A 20,423-nucleotide genomic window follows, 5' to 3' on the forward strand; every position below is an offset into this window, starting at 1 on the left:
CATGAATCCCGGCGCTTCGATGGCCCTGCTTTAGGATCCAGGCGGCAGCGCGCTCTGCAGCCGCCCAGCCCGCAGGACGGCAAGTGATGGTGCTGCGGGGCGAGCTCAGTGGGCTCCCAAATCCTAGTACGCCCAGTCCCAGCGCCCGGCCTTCCGTAGTGCCAGGTAAGGGGGCAAATCAGTACACGTCTTTCGAAAGAAGGTCAAGTGAACCCAGGAGAAGCCCTTGAAAGGAGCCCCCTGCGGGATCGTGTCGGAATTGAGGTTTGCTTCCCGGACAGTCTCGACCCGCGAACCCCCCGCCCCAAAACTCTCGAGTTCGTGCAGGGCGCCTTCACTTCCAGGTCATCTCGGGGCGCTGGGATCTCGGTGGAAGCTCGGCGCGCAGCGGGGGGCGGCGCTGGAGGAGCGGACCCGTCGGGGGGGCGCGGAGGCCGCTCCCGGCCCGGCCCCGCCCCCGCACAGGCCACGCCCCCGCCCTGGCCCCGCCCCGTGCTCGGGACGCCCGCGGCGCCCTTCCGGAAAGTTGTTGGGGCCAGGTCAGGTGGTCCGTCACGTGAAGGATTAAAAGTTGTTACCTTGGGGAAGAAGGCGGGGGGAGGAGGGCTGGCTTGTGGACGTGGGCTGGAAACTACAAAACCGAGCTTCTCGGGAGCTGCCTCTCGGCCTCACAGGAAGTGGAGCGTCACCGGGAGGGCGGGGCGGCCGCGGGGGACCGTCCGCTGCTCCAGGCGCTCGCGGTGCGGGCGGTGTTTTTCCCGGGTTATCACTCGGCGAATGAGGCAGGATGGGTGCACGCGTCTGGGATTAGGGGAAGGAAAAAAAAAAAAAAAAAACACGCAAAACCAAAAAAACCCACACACCATAAACACAAAAAATGAGCAAGCGAGACGCCCCTTCCGTTTTGTGAGATCCAAGCTGCAAGCGAATAAGCCGGCGGGCCCCGCTGCAATCTTCTGCACTCGAGGTAAGGAGGGAGCAAACGCTCTCGTGTTAAAAAAATTTTTTTTGCATGGGGATGTATGCCTGCTTTGCTCTCGTTCCTGGAACTTTGTGCGTGACTGGCGTAGTGATTCGTTGGCTTTATTTTTGAAAATGTGATTTTTTTTCCCGATGCTCATGTCAATTAAAACTGCTGTGCAAAACAGCTAGATCCCAGAAATTAAGTTCTCTAAAGAATATTTTCTCTTTGCCTTTCTTGTCCTGTGTTTCATTATTTTAACTTAAAACAGAAATATTTTAAATGAGTAGAATTTACTTACATTTTTTTTTAGGAAGCCTGTATCTTAGCCACGGACTTTGATTTTTACTTTACTGCACTGCTGGGGAAATATTAAGCGGGTGGCCAACTAGATTAAAGGTAAATACTTCCATGGTGATTGGGTTTTTCTCCAAAACGGCTTTATTTCAACATGATGTAATTGGGGAGGGCGGTAGAGGTATAACCAAATTTCAGTAACTGATTTCTAGCATTCTCTTTCCATTCATCAAGGTCAGCTGCAATTTGAGCCTGTAATTTTTGCATTCCGCCTTTGAAAATGAATTCTGCATTTTATCCTATATTGCTACGAACCAGAAATTGCTCAGCTGGTTTGTGGTTTGTGGAGCCGCATTACCCCTTTCAAATACTCTTGACATACGTCGGAGAAATTGAAGTTTAATTTCAGTTATATTGGTTTCCTGGGACTCCCTAATTGCCTCACTCCTTACCTCAAAGATAAAGATATTCCCGTGAGGGCTTTCTCCTTTCAAAAAGTGGCAATGCCACTTCACATCTTTCACTCTTAGACGGTATAATTACTAACTTCAATACTAAAGGCATTTTATTGGAAATACAAATTGGACGCTATTTAAAGCAGGAAAAGTTCTAGGAGTTGAAAATGTTTGCATCTCACTCATTTTGTCATTCTGAAATAATATTTCTTCCGTACATATTGGCCAACATATATTGTCATATCAAAGTTAAAGTTCGTTTCTTTCATTCAGCAGTCATTCAGTGAGTGTCTACTATCTGCTAGGCTCTGTGCTGGGTACAGGGTGGGAGGAGGAAAAATAATTATAAAGCCAATTAAGTCAAAGTTTTTTGCTTGGAAGAATTTTATGGTCAGAACAAGCTGATGTGAGGAGAGAGGGTAACAGGCAAATCAGTCTAGGATTTTAGAATCGTGATGTTTTATATGTGCACAAGGTAAGCCCTTAGCGTATCAAAGGGAGACAACTGTCACTCAGTGAGTCTTTTGATATATATTGAAGTCTTTTGTCCCAGGCATCTGGTTGCCCCTTCAGTAACTTGTTTCATGAAAGAACATTATTTTGGAAAATCAAAAATGATTCTTCAGCTCAGTTCAGGATTTTAAAAGATTCCAATCAAAATTTGAAAGATTCCAATCATAATTCTTAATTCCTGCATGTCTTAAAAAACTAAATGGGGGTTTCATGGTTATAAGATAGATGTAGTCATGAACATTTTTAAATTAATAAATGGATTTCCATCCTCAACTTGTTAAGTATTTATTTAGATCATCTTCTACTAATTAATTGTATTAGATTAATTAGGCAAACTGTACGATGGGAAAAAAAACCCAGCTTCCCAGACATGTGATTGAGGACCATGAGAAATGAACTCAGGGAGAATGAAGAGGCAGACGCTTATCTCCAGTCGGAGTTCCAGCTCCTTTGAGGCAGTAGTTAGTAAGGAATAGGAAGGATGCCATCTGTCATTCCTCAGTAATCAACCCTGGCATTTAGCTGCAGCCCTATTTTAAACCCTACGCTGTTTTAGATACTAAAATCGAATGCCCCGTGAACCTCGACTGAATTAAGAAGCTGTGATGGTGGATAAAACTACAGATTCTTAAAAATCTAGAAATCGAATATAAGTGTAAATTGCTAGGACATTCCAAGGTTTTGCTCCACGGCACATATATATGGCATAGAGATTTCAGATGTGTAAACACATTGATAGGCGGGATGATAGGTTTTTTTTTTTTTTCTGCTTCTGCATACTTCCCAAAAGTGAAAACAAAAATGTAGCAGGGTTAGCTCCAACCTCACAGGAGGATGTTCCCTATCTCACTGCCTAAATGTAATTTTTAGAACACAGAATAGCTCATTTTAATTTCTAAAAATAATTTGAAGCCTATAGGCAATGGCAATAAAGGCATTTTTTAAAATTTCCCATTGACTGACAAAAAGCATCACAGAAAAATCTTTGATTTCCCCTAATAGCACCAAGAGATCCTGTTCCTATCAGTTACAGAAGCCATAAAGAAAATTTTTAAAAAGTTAAAACTTTACCATAATGAGGTAAGTACCAGTATGGTTTTTTATTTGTTTTTTAAAAAATTGTAGTAAAATACACATAATATTTGCTATCTAAACCACTTTTAAATGTATAGTAAGTAGTATTAAGAATATTTACATTGTTGAGCAACCATTCTCCAGAACTTTTTCATTTTACAGAACTGAAATGCTATACTCATTCACCAACTCCCCATTTCCCCTTTCTCCCAGCCCCTGGCAACCACCATTCTACTTTTTATCTTTATGAATTTGACTAATCTCGATACCTTATTTTTTTTTTATCTTGATACCTTATTAAGCATTTGTCTTTTTATGACTGGTTTATTTCACTTATTATGATATTCTTAAGGTTCATCCATGATGCAGCATGTGATAGAATTTCCTTCCTTTTGAAGGCTAAATAATATTTCATTGTTTTGCTTAAAGGCTAAATAATTATCTCATATTTTGTTTACCCATTCCTCTGTTAACGGATTTTGGGTTGCTTCTACTCTTTTTTTTTTTTTCTTTAAGATTTTATTTATTTATTTAAGAGAGTGAGAGAGTACGTGTGCACAAGCAGGTGGAAGGGCCAGAGGGAGAAGCAGACTCCTCGCTGAGCAGGGAACCTGAGGGGGCTCAATCCCAGGACCCGGGGATCATGACCTGAGCTGAAGGCAGATGCTTAACTGACTGAGCTCTCCAGGTGCCCCCCACCTTTTGACTCTTGTGAACAATGCTGCTGTGAACATGAATGTAGTATCAGTATTTTTATCTGAGAAGAGTTATTTCCTCTAGAGGTACTTATGTCCTTGGAAATAAAATTCCTACTTGAGCCAAGGGCCTGTTAGAAAACACTGTAAGGCCAACACCTTTAGTTTTACTCATGAAAATAGCTCAGCTTATGGAATAAAGCCAATACCCCTAAAATTGAAATATTCCTATAGATTAGAACAAAGCTGAGGATAAGAAATGTGAGAGTCAGGAGTTTGGTGTCACCTACCACTCTTTCTGTGGCTCAGGGAAAATGATTTCATATTCTCAATCTCAGCTATTCCATCTATAAAATGGGATGGATAGATTTTAGTTTCCTTGTCTCAGAAGATTTGAAACATTACTGATTTGAGAAATTATATAACATACAAGTGGCTTGAGGTCTGACAGTTTTCATTACTATTCCTGAGCTCCGAGGGACGGGGGGGTGGCAGGAGCTGGGCGCTCTTTGCATTACCATCCCTAGTGCCTGACAGAGCTGAGCACAGGATAAGTACCTGTAAATGTTTGTTGCCTGATGGATATTCACCATGGGTATTTTGACCTGCCTCGAAGAAAGTTAGAAAGCTTGTATGAATCAGGATTGCTTTGATGTTAGGTCTGATATTTGAGACTATTCATAAATTATAATTCATATGTATGAAGTCTGTTTCTCTTAGCAATTTTGGAATGTGAGTTTATTGCTGAAAACCACTATTTTGTAAAAGAAGGTTACATAGAACATATTCCAGAGATCTGTTGCCTAACAATCTTAACCTTCTCTCCATTTTCCTATGACTAAAACAGAAGTCCAAATGAAAAACTCTATTATGCTAGAATGGTAAAAGTAATATATTTGCAGATGTACTTGGTTTCTTTTTGACCCATTTCTGGAACTAATTTTGCATGGCACTGTACTGAGCTAAAAATGCGTTTCTATTTCTAGGCTTTCTTGGGATGCTTTGACTCCTTGGATCCTTACAAGTCATGGATGTTACTCTTAGAAATAAGACCATTCTTACTCCTGCCCTAACACATGTCCAAGGAATTGGTCATCTCCAGACATCATTATCATCATTATCTTCATCATTGCTACAATTAATTGGCATTTCCGTGAGAAAGATGCAAAGCTAAAGTGAACTTTTATCTAGGATAGTTTTATCTAGCATAACCCATGCCCTTTGAGGGTAGACAGGACCTCGCTGTCTTGCTGTCTGCTTCAGTAGCAAATGGCTGGATTTAAAAAGGCAGTACTTAAAAAAAAACTTTCCATGTGATATTTATACATTATTTCCTCTTAAATTCGTGATAATGAAGCAAATCTAGTTAATTGATAATAGCTGTCTGAGGAAATATAGAAAAGGATCTGATGCTTTGTATAGACTTAGGAAGAAAAAAAATGCCAGGACTATTGGGCAGCTTTTGCTATAAATAAAGGGGTGGGATTGGGGAGGGAATTGGAAGTGCAGGTACTTACAGTCTGTTATCCTTGCTTTAAAATGCTGCCCTTGGTGTTCATCAAACCTGATTTCCCTACAAAGGAAAGGCTCGCTCTGCCTGGCTGCCATCAGGAGGACTTGATCTTTAATGTGCCCAGTACAGAAATTCTTTCCTTATAGTCTATAGTGAGAAATGAACTGTCACAGTATATATCTATTCAAATGGGATATTGCATAAATGTAGCTATTTATCAGTCTGCTTTAGCAGTACTGTTTCAGAACTACAGTTTCAAAGTGCAATGAGGGCCAAAACCAAACCTTCTGAACGAAAGACTTTAAATTGGCTATCAGTGATCTTATACATGTAGTCAGGTATAGTTGACTAGAAAAGACTAATGGTATTCATCCTAATTTGATCCAGATTGTGGTCATCTAAATGATCCATTCAGAACACTGTACAATCGATCATAAGTACAGGAGGATCACAAGAGGAGTCCAACAGCATGAACACTTTTATTATTTATTATTACTATAAGTCTGTTTTCCTGTTTTTCCTAGTCCTAAATAATTTCCTATTACTAAATACGAATAATAAAGAATATTTATTGGTAACAAAATGATTTAACTTATTTTGATGTATTTAGACCTGTGAAGAAAGTAATGGGAGTTAGGAAGAGCCTTATAAGAACAGATGGGTTCTTCAGGAGGAAAAATGAGGGAAAATCATTTAGGAAGCAGAAGATAGCAGTTGGTAAAGGATGAGAAAAGTGGTATGGCACTTCTAAAATAACAGTGAAAAGAATGAATTTCTTGAATATGTGGAAAATACTAAAGGGAGAACTCTTCCCAGAATACTGTGTAGCACCTAGAAAAGACTTGTAAAGAAAAATGACCTTTCATGTGCTATTTCTGGCATTCTGTGTTTTGCTGTGAAGTAAATTCTAGTGTATGCGGCTTCAAATTTTAATGGAAGAGGCTTACTATGGGCAATAGTGAATGACACTTGGTGGCAGTGTTCTCACTTCATTTTCTTTTTCTGCCAATCATCCTCAAGTCTAAGGGGTTTTTTTGGTCAGTTTCTGGACCCATTTCTCAACTAGATTTTATTTTCTGTTGGTTTAAAATCATGTATGCTGCCTGCCAGATGAAGTCATCTAGCTTCTAATTTTTGTTAGCTTCTAAAAGTTTGGGGAAATTCACAAGGGCGATATTATCTAAGAAGTGATGATTTCCCCCTCAAGGCAAATCAGCTCATTCTCTAAGAGCTTCCATAGAAACAAGGATGTGCAAAGGTATTTTAATGCAGAATATCTCTGAAAAGATTAAAAAAAGAAAAGAAAAAAGGAGAGAGTCTTGGGATCTCTTTTATTAAAGTAGCTTGGCCACAGAACTGAAGGTGGAGAAGTGGCTTGTGCCTGAGACCACATTTCATGACTGGCTGTGCTGGTCACCAGATGGGGGATACTATCCTCAGGTCTTTTACATAGGGACTGGCTTCTTGGGGCTAGTCTTAACTGGGCCTTCATTCGCATTTAATTTAAGTTTGTTCTGTTAGTTTCAAACATTTCTTATCCATTGTAGAGTTGAAGACCATTTGAACAGGGATGCCCCTACCCCATTTAACCACAAAGAGTTGGGAGCACTTGCTCAGAAAATGGGCCTGGGACTGTTCTGGGTTACAAAGACTGATGGGAACTGCCTTCCAGATGCAATCAGACTCAAAAAGGAGCATAGTCAATGGTTGTAATACCTGGAAACAAAGCCTAGTAGCACTATGTTCTAGTTCTCAGGCATACTGAAAATGGAGAGTGCAAGGAGTGTTTGCAGGGGAGAGGATGTTTGAAAGAGACTTGGGAGTCACCCTGGGGATAGGAATTTGTCAGCTGGGGACAGGAATGGGCTTTGTAGGTGGGGCAAATAGCGTGTACTAACACTTGAAGTCCTAGGCCAGCACCCTGGCTTTTGGTACCATGAGAGGAAAGTCCTTCTGGAATTTGGCACCACATGTCTCTTTGCCTGGGATTGAGCAGTGAGTGTGTCATCCGCATGCCATGAACCTGGTCAGAAACTACTCACCAGTTGCATAGCTGTCTCTTCCAGGTCTTACATGTTCACGGAAGGAAAGCCCAGGTTCTGAATTGGCCTCTGCGTTCCACTTTGAAGATGATTTTATGTCTTGGCAGCTGAGGGCCCTTTTCTGAGCATCTATATTCTATGATCATCAGTTTTTAGGCAAGTACATATTTTGCAGGATGAACCAGAGGAGAAAACAATCTGTATGATATGAGACAAATCTAGTAGTGAAATGGCAGGAGAGTTATCATTCCTCCGCCATCTGTGGCATCAAAATGAAAATGACAGCTTCTCAATGCACGACGTCAGGCTGCTCCCTACTTCCCTACTTTATGAGTCAGAGGACATAACTAATCTTTGTTCATACTATGGCATATTTGTTTTCAGCTTCAGTCTGGATAATTGTTGCTTTTTCAGTCTGAAGGAACTAGCCGTGAAAAAAGGATTTTTCATTCAACAGCATTCCTTCCAGGGAATGTTGATAGATAATATAAGTAAATAACTGCATAGTGGGTCTTTGAAAATTCAAATTGCCTGGTCTATTTAGAGACACCCATTAGAGAATTTGCAACTGTTGCTTTATAGACTATGTGTGCATTGTTTACTTTCTTACTCTTATACCCACATTTAAGAAAAATTTTTTCACATTTCAAATAATGCTCTTCCAAAAGCTCTTCAATTCTCAGATGTTAAAAGATTTCTGACATAGTGACCTGACCCTACAGTTCTGCTCCTAAGTATATATGCCCAGGAGAAATGAGTGCATATGTCATATAAAAACTTGTCCATGAATGTTCATAGCAGCAATATTCATAATAGCAAAATGTGGAAACACCCCAAATGTCCAGCAACTGATAAACAAAATGTGTTATATCTATGTGGAAATGGAATATTATCTGGCAATAAAAAAATGAGTGAGGCACTAATGTATGTTTTGTGACATGGATGAACCTTGAAGATATTCTGCTAAGGGAAAAAAGCCTTACACAAAGGACACATATTGTTTGATTCCATTTATATGCAATGTCCAGAACAGACAAATCTGTGGAGACAGAAAGTAAATTAGTGATTTCCTGGTCAGGGAGGGAGGCTGGAGGAGATGAAAATGGGGAGTATCTGCTAATGAATGGGTCTGGGGGTTTCTTTTTGGTGTGTTGAAAATGTTATAAAATTCATTTGTGGTGCCGGTTGCACAATTCTGTGAATATACTGAAAGCCACTGAAGTGTTTAGTTGACCCTTAAACAACATGGGTTTGAACTGCACAGATCCCATTACATGCAGATATTTTTCAATAAATACAGTACAGTGCTATAGATGGATTTTTAAAATAACATTTCCTTTTCTCTGGCTTACTTTGCTGTAAGAATGCAGTATATAATATGTATAGCATATTAAATATGTGTTAATCCACTGTTTATGTTACGCTAAGGCTTCTGGTCAGTAGTGGCTACTAGAATTTAAGTCTTGGGGGAGTTAAAAATTATACATGGGGTTTTGACTATGTGGGGTGGAATGGTTGGTACCACTACTACAAGAGTCAATTGTGTTTTAAATGGGTGAAATTTAAGGTATAGGAAACAAATCTTGATGTAGTTGTAAAAAATACCCCAGCATACCAAGTATGAATATTATCTTACAGATAGTGACGGTCTTATGTACTGATTTTTTAATACATCCTTGCAGAATTGACTATAGTACAGTGGAAAGAGTCATGGGCTCTTTCGTGCCATCAGGAGATCTCGATTCTTGTCCTGACTCTGCTGCTGGTGTGCTATATGCAGCTACATGAGCCTAGGCAAGTTCCTTATGCCTGGACCTTCTGTTCTTTATGAAATAAGGAAGTTGACTTAGAGCTCTCTTTCATTTTATGTGTTTGTACAGCAAAGCATATAAATATTGGGGCAATTTGGATCCATGGCTTTATCCCTTATTAGAGTAGAACCAAAGCAGTGGAGTTTTCAGAGGCCATCTGGCTAGCAGTCCTTCCCCCAATCATGTCCAGGTATGTCTTGTTAGGTAAAGTATATGTGAAGCAGGGTCTCTCAACCTCAGCATTATTGCCATAAGCCAGATAGTGCTTCCCTGTGGAGGGATGTCCTGTCCATTGCAGGATTTTAGCAGCAACTCTGACATCTGCCCACTCGAGAGCATCTCTTTCCCAGTTCTGACAATCAAAAATGTCTCCAGTTTTTGCCACATATCACCTGGAGAACAAAGTCATCCCCATTGAAAACCCCTGGTGTAGAAGATGCTAGAAGAACAATATGAAAATAATTACAAGGATGTGCTCTCTCTCTATGAAGAACTAATACATTAACATATGTGCATAAAATGTCATTTGGGAGTCTTTGTTTTTTCAGATGATCAGAAGAGGGAGACATTTTGTTTTGGTGACATTTACCATATTTATTAAAGTTACATTTAATCTATGGTAAGTCATGGACTGGAGAAAGGCAGAGAAGCAATAGTCTAAGAGCTAACAGATCCTTTTTAGAATGAGACAAGGTGTCAGTAAATAGATACAGACATTAAAAAGAAATAAGAAAATCAAATCTAAGAAGAAGGTGTAGGAATTGAGAGCAAGAGAACTGGGAGGTGCCTGCATTTACTTCTTGGTTCTTTCTACCCATTATGTAGACTGCCCCAGGTATGTACTTACTCATATCTCATGTTCAAAGCTCAAAACTATGAATTAGATAAGTTCTTTCTCTAGAGAAAGAACAGAAGAAAACTATAAAATGAAATCCAGATGGCCAGTGAAGTCATTGTTCTTCTCCAAACTGATCTGAAACTGTTTTTAGTGGGCCTACAGTGGAGTTCCAGACTTACCTGTTCTCAGAGTACTGATGTGCCACTTGTACCACAATCTCTGTTCTTGCTCTTCTTGCCTTTCTATACAGATTAAAAATTGTACATAATTTTATTGGGTTGCATTATTTAATAAATATCACATGAAATATTTACACTGTGTTTCTAAAGATAAATTATTCATATCTCCCAACACATTTTTGATACAGGTAAAATAGAGGATTAGAAGTTACCTGAAAGAGGAAATTTCTCTGAAGAGCATGGGGATAAATCCTACTTAAAAGTATAGGTAAAAGTGAAATATTCATGAGTTTCTTTGACAATGTATGTTTATAATAGGCCATATAATTATTATATATTGTATACATAAATATATAATTATTATATAATTGTATTTATAGTAGGCCATAGTAATTAATCTTCATTACTTTTTCTACACTACAATTGCCAGGTAGTTACCTGTATCTGCTTTAGAAACTAGAAGTACTTCTGTGTAAGTTTTACAATTTGGTATTCCTACTCAGCTGTGGAAAATGAACACATAGATTTTAATCAGGGTGTATTTTAATGCAATTGTCAGATGATTCTTCGCTCTTAAGTGCTTATAGCTACCCATTTTTATGCTTTTATGCAGAACTGAAATATGTTTTATGAGACCTGATTTTGATTCAGTAGATTAGAAGGATTTTTTCAAGGCCTTTGAACCAAGATTATTAATTCATAGTGGTTTGTCTTTGGTTGCCTATATTAACAGTATGTGTTTAGTAAGGGGGTGCGTGCAATGAAAACATTGTATTCTAGAGTCTTAAATTACTGTCCTTGAAAAATAATCACAGTAAGCTGAGGTTACTTCAAAAATAATTCATTTTATTCATATCTTGCGTGAGGCCATGATAAAAGGAGAAACACAAAATTGCTTTTCTCAACAGAACAGGCTACAGAGAAAGTCCAGGAGAGAATATCTTTGAAAACTCACTAAAAAAGGTTACTGCAAGGTAACATTGCTTTCCAAATCTGGACTATTGAAAAGTGTGAGTTGTTGAATGACAATGACCCTCCCCTTGATCTTATGAATAAGCTCTTCTTTGCTTACACATGCCTCCGCACACTATCCAATCATAGAGCATATGCCCCTAGCCCTGTTAGAATTCCATTCCCCATTCTCATAAGCTTCAAAGGGAGATGTTAAAGGCATGGTCTAGATGGTCTATGTCCTTGCTGAACTATGTATAGAGAAACTGTTTCTACAGTCACAAAACATGCCTTACCACATGAAATAAGATCACAGGCATGGGATTGTCACTTGAATTCCACCACTGCTAAATCTCTTCAGTGAAAAACAAAAGGTTGACTGCACATCATTTGGAAATTGAAGTGTGACTTCATTGAGAATCTAATCTGTGAGATGGGAAGATTTAGACTACAGTCTTAGGATTGCCCATGGAATGGCAGTCTGGCTGCACATGCCCAGTTAGCCACAGGGTGTGAACTCAAGAGCTTAGGTATCCATACACAGCACATTTTTCTAAGGAGATGAAGACAACCAAAAATAAACTATACAGAGGCAATGATACACAGAGAAGAACAGCGACAGTGGCTCAGTGTGATTAGCATACTGCAGCTGTGAGGGAGCAGTCTCCTCTAGCTTTATCATGTTTGTCTTATTGTGGAATAGATGAGAGTATTTTTCTCATGAGATGAAAGTATAGTCTGAGAAGAGAAATTGTATGAAAAATAATGAGAGGATAGATGATAGATCCATTAAAGGCATAAAGAATAAGATCTCAAAAAAGAAAATATCTCATTCTTTCTGGTTTTAAGATCTATTTTTTCCTTAAAGGTATTTTCTAAATGTTTAGAAACTTCTGGTTGATTTTTGTTTTCAGTCTTTTTATAGGTAGGGATCTTTGAATATTTTTTCCTCATTTCTTGCTTTCATACTTGAACAGAACAGTTGAATAGTTCTAAGGTATACATGGTAAGATGTATATGAAGGCTCAGCTGCCAAAATATAAAATAAGGACTTACCTAAAAAGCTTATGGGAGCTTGTGGCAGAGTAAATAAAGTCTGGAATCAGAAGCAGAACTAGAAGAATGGAAAAAAAAAAAAATGGCAGCAATTGAAAGTCAACAGTGCTCCAGGAGGAAGCAGCAGGGGTGATGGTGAACTGTATGAGAAGGTAGGAAATCAGAGCTCTGGGTCTCTGCAATACTGCCTGTGAGATTCAGTCTTACATACATGACTGAGAGGTCTGATCAGCCAGTAATGTTTGACCAATGAATGTCCAGGCCACATTCATGAGATGTGTGTTCACCTAGTAGTCATCTTAGGCAGATCCTTTAGGTATAGTGAGGGGTAAGAGAGTATATAGCTGATTACAGTACCTTCTGATACTCTTGTGCTGTGAGAGAGGGTGATCTAGAAGCTCCAGAGCCCTACCTCAATTCAACCAGAATTTAAATCTAGCGGTACATACCTCCCTTAGCCCATAATGATGAACAGCCTGGCTCTGGCAGCAGATTTTCTTGGGTGTAGATTCCAGGTCCAATCTTGAGAAAGATATTTAACTTCTGTAAGTTTCCAGACTATAGTAGAAGAAACTAGATCCTGTCACTATCCTGATCAAACCTTTCTAATGGCTTCCCATCTCAACTAGAATAAAATCCATACTCCTTACTCAGCTGACAAAATCCCTGGTAATCTGGCCCTTGCTTATGTCACTCTGACGTATTCTCTTCATTAGCATTATCCTAAATTATCTTTGGGTTTACTTTTTGTCTGCCTTTGTCTACTATTTTCTCTGTGTCTAACAGGAGAGACTTTGTCTATCTTATTCTTTGCTGTATCTACAGATCCTAGAACAGTGCCTGGTACGATGAGTGCTCGTAGCTATTTGTTTTATTGAGTGAATAAGTACATACTATGACATGCAAAGCACTTAGTACAGGGCCTGATAAGTTGTAAACTCAGCATAATTGTTTGTTGCTGCTGTTGCTACCATTATTATGTTTCTTGTATTAGGGTTATCTGCATATGGTTTATTTTGGGACAAAAGTTTGCTACCAAGAAGTATGTTTAAATTTAGTACTCTGGAATATAAATGACCCTTGAACAATGTGAGGGTTAGGAGCGCCAACACACCACACAGTCAAAAATCCACATATAACTTTTGACTCGCCCAAAACTTAACTAATAGCCTACTGTTGACCAGAAGCCTTCCTATAACATACATGTTTCAATGAACACGTACTTTGTGTATTATATACTGTATCCTTACAATAAACTAAGCCAGAAAAGTGGAAATGTTGTTAAGAAAATCCTAAGGAAGAAAAAAGCCATGGACAGTCCTAGGCTGCATTTATTGAAAAAAATCCACATATTAAGTGGGCTCATGCAGTTCAGCCCTGGGCTGTACAAAGGTCAGCTGTCTACATGTATAGGAACATCAAGTTGTACACTTTAAAGATATACAATTTTTATGTCGATAATATCTCAGTAAAGCTGTTTAAAGAATGAGTACACTCCTAAGAGAAATGTAATATCATTTGAAAAAATAGCTCCAGTTCCAAATTCTTCATATTAAAATGAGGGCAGATTTTTAAAATACACTCCTTAACTCTTCTGGCTTGTGTGTAAATGAGCTTCTGTCCACAACTGGAAGCAAGCAGGCCCAAGGGGAGGCTGATTCACTGAGCTTTCCACTTTTCCCTGAGGCCAAATTGCCTTATCAAAGAGGCAGGGAGAACTGAATTTAAGTCACCTAAACTAAGATTTACCTCCATCCTCCTTAAAAAAGCAAAACCAAAAGCACGGTAACTAGTAAGAATGCTAACACTCTGTATTTTATTTCCATTTCTATTCCAGGTATTGCCACATCTGCAAACTTCCCGGACGAGTGATGGGCATTCGAGTCCTTCGTTTCTCTCTGGTGGTCATCCTCGTGCTGCTGCTTGTAGCCGGGGCTTTGACCACTTTACTTCCAAATATCAAGGAAGACAAGATGCTCACTTTGCGTAGGGAAATAAAATCCCAGGGCAAGTCCACCCTGGATTCCTTTACTCTAATAATGCAGACATACAACAGAACAGATCTCTTACTGAGACTCTTAAATCATTATCAGGCTGTGCCATATCTGCATAAAGTGATTGTAGTGTGGAACAATGTTGGGGAGAAGGGACCAGATGAGTTATGGAATTCTCTAGGGCCTCATCCCGTCCCTGTGATCTTCAAACTACAGACAACAAACAGGATGAGAAATCGCCTCCAGGTCTTTCCTGAACTAGAAACCAATGGTGAGTTGCTGCTGGGCTCCTAGCTGGCTAGGGCTGCAGCTAACCTGAGCCAGGGGCGGATGTGTAGTTTTCGGGCCTTCTTCTTGTCCTATTATGTGGAGAAAGCAGGGGGAGTGAATCAAAAGAAAGCACTTTGAAAAACATAAGGGGCAGTTTTCAAGCTGTCAAGAAGCAGTTTTGCGGGGAAGAAATCCCATAGGTCTTGCAACAGTGGCAAAGAAGTTAATGTGAAAGATCCCCTATAATTACCTATTGTTGTATCACAGAAAGTAGTAAAATGCCATTCAGCTTATGCTAAATGTATTTTTTTGCCACCTTTTCCTCCCGGTCAGAGCAGTTTCATGAGTGTTGTAATTTGCTTGAAAGACCCTCAGTTTTATTTATAGATTCACTCGTTTCTAGGATAATGGATGAGAGCTGCATGATAATTTTCCCCTCAAGCAATTATAAATATCAATTACATTTCAAATAAGTACTTTTTCTAAGAATACATTTCTTATTTACTAATTTTGTTTAGAAAATTATTCATTAGAACGCTCTATCTAGACACCATTGTATATTACTAGCTTTGTTTTCATTTCCAACTGTTGGGTATAATTATTTTTTTCCTTTTTTGTTGCAGCAGTGTTAATGGTAGATGATGACACGCTAATTAGTGCCCAAGACCTTGTCTTTGCTTTCTCAGTTTGGCAGGTAATGTTGCTTTTCCTCTATGAATTCATCAGTATAAAGTTTTACCTAGGGTTTAGTTGGCCAGTGTAGTTTAACATGAGTCATCTTAAACAGCATAGACACTATTTATCTAAGAGGCAGATACAGTTCTTGCATGGCAATCAAGGTGGCTCATGTTCAGTTAAGCCAACCTGCAAAATCTGGTATCTTTTATCTGTATTTGATTTATATTTGATATACTGGGGAAAAGAGCTAGAACTACCTTCCAGAGAAGAAGGAGGAAATGATCTGGTATAGCAAAGACTAGAATCTAGAGATAGTTTTCTACAAGGCCACAGATACGTGTCTCAAATGAGAAGTGTATTTCTATATTAATATTGTATATAACTTTCTTTAAAAGAAAGTGTTTATTACACCTGCAAAATTTAATCCTAATGCTGGGACCACTTTTTAGGAATTAGTAGCAGTACTAATTCCACTTGCATCTTTGTGGTGGCAGTTTTATTTATTTATGTATGCATTTTTTTAATTTATTTTGGGTTTTTTTTTCCCCTAAATCCTAGCTGGAATAAACAGGCATAACTTGTTTGCTATTCTATAAAAACAATTCTTTGCTATTGAATCTGTTAATTAATAGTAACTGGCTTTTACAAGTGGCAGTACAATTACCTGAAACCAGGACTGCACACCAGTATTCTGAAGCTGTGTCAAATAATTAAACACTGTGCTACCGAATAAATGGTCTAATTTGCACTATAGTAACTCTCCTTAATTAGCTACATGGGATATGAGAACATTAGATATTAATGGTAAGTGGTCGCGGTACTCTGCAAGCTGCCAGTACTCTCAAAACTTTATGCCAAGTATACCGATCAACAAGTTTTTTCCCCTATAGCAGTTTTTCCAGCCCTGTAAATAAAAGCTTCTTAGGCAAAAAAAATCTAATGTAATACTCCAGCTGTGAAACTTCTCTTTCAGGTAAAAAATCAGTTTCCCTAAACTGTCAGGGTAGGGGGGAAAATAGAATCGTGGTTAATTAGAACAATCCAAGTAAACTATCGTTAAAGATGGATAAATATGATTTTTAGGTTTTATTCATAGAAGAATAAACAAGAATAGTTTCAATCCATTGCCCAAGGTAACCTGACTCCTAAAGTTCAGCCCCATCACTGCCTGGTGTAGTCTAACGATTTGGGGTACATAGGCAGGCAAGGCTGGGAGTGGGCATCTAGCGTGCCTTTGCACTCCCCCGTTACCACTAATTAGCGTGTGACTTTTCCTCCTCTAGCTATCTGTGGAACTTTATTCATTCTCCTAGATGATGTAAATGGCATATCCTTTCCAAAGCCTCCCAGGCTTTATCCTCCACCCACTGACTTTCCCCTTTGCCTCCCAGCAACACAGCTGTCATCCTGTCCTCGGTACTTCGGAACACTTATTACCCAACTGCTCATACAACCATCTCATAGCGTGGGAATTCCGTGTTCCCGTATCTGGATCCTACCCCTCCCAGATGATGAATTTTTTGAAATGGGGTTTAACCTAGCCTGATTTGTGTGTGTGTGTGTGTGTGTGTGTGTCCCTAGTTTAATGTCTTTTTAGTAAATGAGTAAAGCACGAATCACTTATGAGATTGAACTAAACCTTTTAACTATGTAAATTCTTACTTCTTTTCCATGCTTCACTGGTTTTCTCTTGTTGGCTGATTGTTTCATTTTTAGTTACTCTCATTTTAGTATTATGATTTTACTACTATCCTTTCTTCAAAGATCCTGACAATATCTCGTTATATATTTTTTACTCATATTTTTAAAAAGGAAATGCCCAAGCTGAAAAGGGAGAGAAATATAGCGTTGTTTAAATTCAACAGTGGCTTTCAAGAATTTGAAATCAACATGGGGAAACAGTAAAATCATACATGTAGATCCATAGTTTTATGTACTCTTAAGAGATTGAAACGTTTTCAAAATAATTTACTATATCTTCTTATTTTCCATAATAAATAGCATTCATACTATCAGCTTTGAAGAACCAGACTCTTTGGTGACTAGAATTTATTAATATCAGAAAACATTTGAATTAAGATAGCATTTGTAAGGTTAGAAAATTTGTCAACAGTTTGGGTTGTGATGGAATTTTGACCTACAAATGTATCAGGACATAGATTTCTGAAGTTGCCTGGAATTAGATGAAATTGAGAGGTAGAAGCCAGGAATAAAAGAAAGTTGATAAATCAGTTTAGTTCTCTCTGTAATAAATCATTGCCTTTTTCACCATGTCTGTTCTAATGAAATGCCACCTTTAATTGTTCTTTTTCCATCTTTTCAGCAATTTCCTGATCAAATTGTAGGATTTGTTCCTAGAAAGCATGTCTCTACTTCATCAGGCATCTACAGTTACGGAGGTTTTGAACTGCAAACCCCAGGGTTTGGGAATGGTGACCAGTACTCGATGGTGCTGATTGGAGCCTCGTTCTTCAATAGCAAATACCTTGACTTGTTTCAGAGGCAGCCTGCAGCTGTCCATGCTTTGATAGATGAAATCCAAAACTGTGATGATATTGCCATGAATTTTATCATTGCCAAGCACACCGGGAAGACTTCAGGGGTATTTGTGAAACCTGTAAACATGGGCAATTTAGAAAAAGAATCCAATGGTGGCTATCCTGGAATGTGGCATCGAGCTGAGCACTTTTTGCAGAGGTCTTACTGTATAAATAAGCTTGTTAATATCTACAATAGCATGCCCTTAAAATACTCCAATATTATGATTTCTCAGTTTGGTTTTCCCTATGCCAACCACAAAAGCAAAATATGAAACAAAAACAAAAACAAACCTCAGAACTGCTTAGTATTTGAGTAGCTTCTCTTTGCTAGGGTTTGTGTTTTGTTTTGTTTTGTTTGGGTTTTTTTAAGCAACATCATGAACTTTTATCCACTACGGAAGTCTCTACAAAGGAAACAATGTACAGTGCTTCTAGGACATAAAATTCACATGAACTTCAAAAACCAAGAAGCTGGTACTCTCTAGATAGGTGTTTTTGGAGGAGTTTTCATCCATGGATAGAACTCCTTGGTCAGTGATTTTATTGTTTACATTCCGAGACTGTTCTACAATTTCTTTGACTCCTGGCATTTGCCTTAAGGACCTATAGCAAGTTGTCTCCAGGATCAGAAACTCCAGAAAAGCATTTCTCAGATTTTTCATTAAAGGATGACTGTTTTCATTTGAACCCTGAAATGCCTCGTTTGCAAAAGCCTGTGGTGTAGAGAAAAGCCATGTGAAAGGAGAATAATCTTCAATCCCTTATAAAAACAAGTGGACAACTCATGACTCTCAGTGCTTTCATTGTGGTCTTTCCAGCCAGCCCTTTCCAGCACTAACTCAGCCCAGCATGGTTTTGATGCAGCCATCAGTGCTTTTATTTTCGTTGATGAGTCTGTTGTGACTGAGAGAGTTCATTTTAGTAGCTGAAGGATGTCTAGTTGTTTGCTTGATTTTTGTGAACATTTACTGCATGGATCACAAAAAAGTGCAGCCTGTGTTTCTTACGTGCAGCTTATATGCAGCAAGGAGCAAATGTGTTCCTAGATTCAGGCAATGCATTATGTCCCTGAATCTGACCTTGAGAGCTTATGTTAATTCTTATATTTTACATGAACTATGTGTTGTTTAAGAAACTTAAAAAATAATCTTCTGAAAGAATGATTCATTAGGAACTGATGGAAGTTAAAACCCTTGTATTGAAAAATTCTTATTGTTAGGGCATAGGTTATCTTGTGGATACTAAAGAGTTATACGTATTATACACAGAGTTGATCTCTTGTATTCAGAGCTGCTGCTGCTTTCTCTTTTTTTTTTTTTTCCAAAAAAGACTCAAGGCATTATTCATCATGATAATATTTTGATTACATAGAGGAAAAAAAATAAGAGAACTGAATCATAGCAGAGGAATTTTATAGGCAGTCTGCATCGGTAAATTGTTAAATTGCTTACTCTGTTATGTGAATTAGTATCTGTGTTCCACACAGTGTCTGTGTTTGGTCCTTGTTCATACTAGCAGCAAGGAATACTTAATCAAGCCCGTGTCTGCCACCTTCCCCTTCCTTTTCCCCCTCCTCCTCCTCCCATGATGTCATTATATCCGCACCTTTGCAGAGCTGCAAAAATACAATAATAGTCATGGTTAATGTTCCAACAATGAGGTCTCTGTGCAGTTAGTTCAGTCAAATGTTCTTTCTTTACACTGGCATGTGTACATGTCTTAATGCAGTCAGGTAAAACCATTAGAATCCAGAACCTCACGAAAAATCTATGATGTTCATTATCTGCTTTGGCCAACCTTGATAGTGATTTTTTTTGCCTCTTGGAATTCCACTGGCAGATAAATAAAATAAACTTCTCCCTTGCAGATGTTTTGTTAATTAAACAGAATCAATGTTTTTGTGGTCTGTATTTTTATGAATTTCTAATTATTCTAATATATTGCTCAGGTAAAGCAGAGGCATTAGCTGCATTCCCCAGGAGGAAATTCTCCAGTGGGAAAATACTCCCAGATTTTCTTTCCCATTTTGTGTTCTCAAACTTGTCTTAAGCACCACATAAGTTAATCATATCATGTTTTTCAGACATTATAGAGCAAATATGATCACAAAGTGAAGTTCAGTCTGTGATACAGAGACCTTTGCCTTGTGGCTGTGATTCTACTAAAACTGCTTTCCTCTGTACCCCTCTTGTTCTTGCTCCAAATGATCAGGAGAAGAGATGATGCTCAGCTTTAAAACTACATGAAGAAAGTAATGTAGCTTAGAGGCTAAATGTGCCAGGAGAATATTTGGACTGAAGTCCTTCCTAGATCTCACATTTAACTTCCTGGAGCATCATCTTCCTCATCTGCAAAAATGAGAGTCCTATCTACCAATGGGTTTGCTTTAAGAAATAAAACAGATAGCTTATATAAATATAGCACAATGCCTTGCCCATTTTCATGGCCAATAAATGAGAACTGTTGGGGTGTGTTATTGCTAATAAGTGCAGTTAATTCTGTAACTCGCCACCCAAGTATTAGAAAACCCCTGGGCCCACCATGTGGATATTCAAT

The 20,423-nt window shown here is 38.6% G+C and overlaps 1 protein-coding gene across 13 annotated transcripts; it reads left to right on the forward strand.

The window, feature by feature from the left end:
* Window positions 1-24: 24 nt before the first annotated feature.
* EXTL2 (exostosin like glycosyltransferase 2) lies at window positions 25-19,764 on the forward strand. 13 transcript variants are annotated; one of them, XM_072754491.1, is made up of 7 exons: window positions 495-967; window positions 1,275-1,360; window positions 3,229-3,306; window positions 7,575-7,706; window positions 14,223-14,650; window positions 15,273-15,343; window positions 17,651-19,764. In XM_072754491.1, exons 5-7 carry the CDS (start codon window positions 14,257-14,259, stop codon window positions 18,137-18,139), a joined length of 954 nt encoding a protein of 317 aa, XP_072610592.1. In that variant the 5' UTR covers window positions 495-967; window positions 1,275-1,360; window positions 3,229-3,306; window positions 7,575-7,706; window positions 14,223-14,256; the 3' UTR covers window positions 18,140-19,764. The 13 variants fall into 13 exon arrangements, with proteins under 13 accessions (XP_072610598.1, XP_072610592.1, XP_025852357.2 ...); XM_072754492.1 differs by lacking the exon at window positions 7,575-7,706 and adding an exon at window positions 10,567-10,646 and having other exon boundaries at window positions 543-967; XM_025996574.2 differs by having other exon boundaries at window positions 594-967; window positions 7,562-7,706.
* Window positions 19,765-20,423: the final 659 nt, after the last annotated feature.

The sequence above is a fragment of the Vulpes vulpes genome, chromosome 3 (genome assembly GCF_048418805.1).
Source record: "Vulpes vulpes isolate BD-2025 chromosome 3, VulVul3, whole genome shotgun sequence".
Classification (NCBI taxonomy): Eukaryota; Metazoa; Chordata; class Mammalia; order Carnivora; family Canidae; genus Vulpes; species Vulpes vulpes.

What these genes read in the sequence shown, in the direction of transcription:
- EXTL2 (XM_025996572.2), top strand. An exon ending in TCCTGAACTAGAAACCAATG is followed by an intron (nt 14,651 to 15,272) that starts GTGAGTTGCTGC and finishes TTTTTGTTGCAG; the next exon opens with CAGTGTTAATGGTAGATGAT. An exon ending in TTGCTTTCTCAGTTTGGCAG is followed by an intron (nt 15,344 to 17,650) that starts GTAATGTTGCTT and finishes CCATCTTTTCAG; the next exon opens with CAATTTCCTGATCAAATTGT.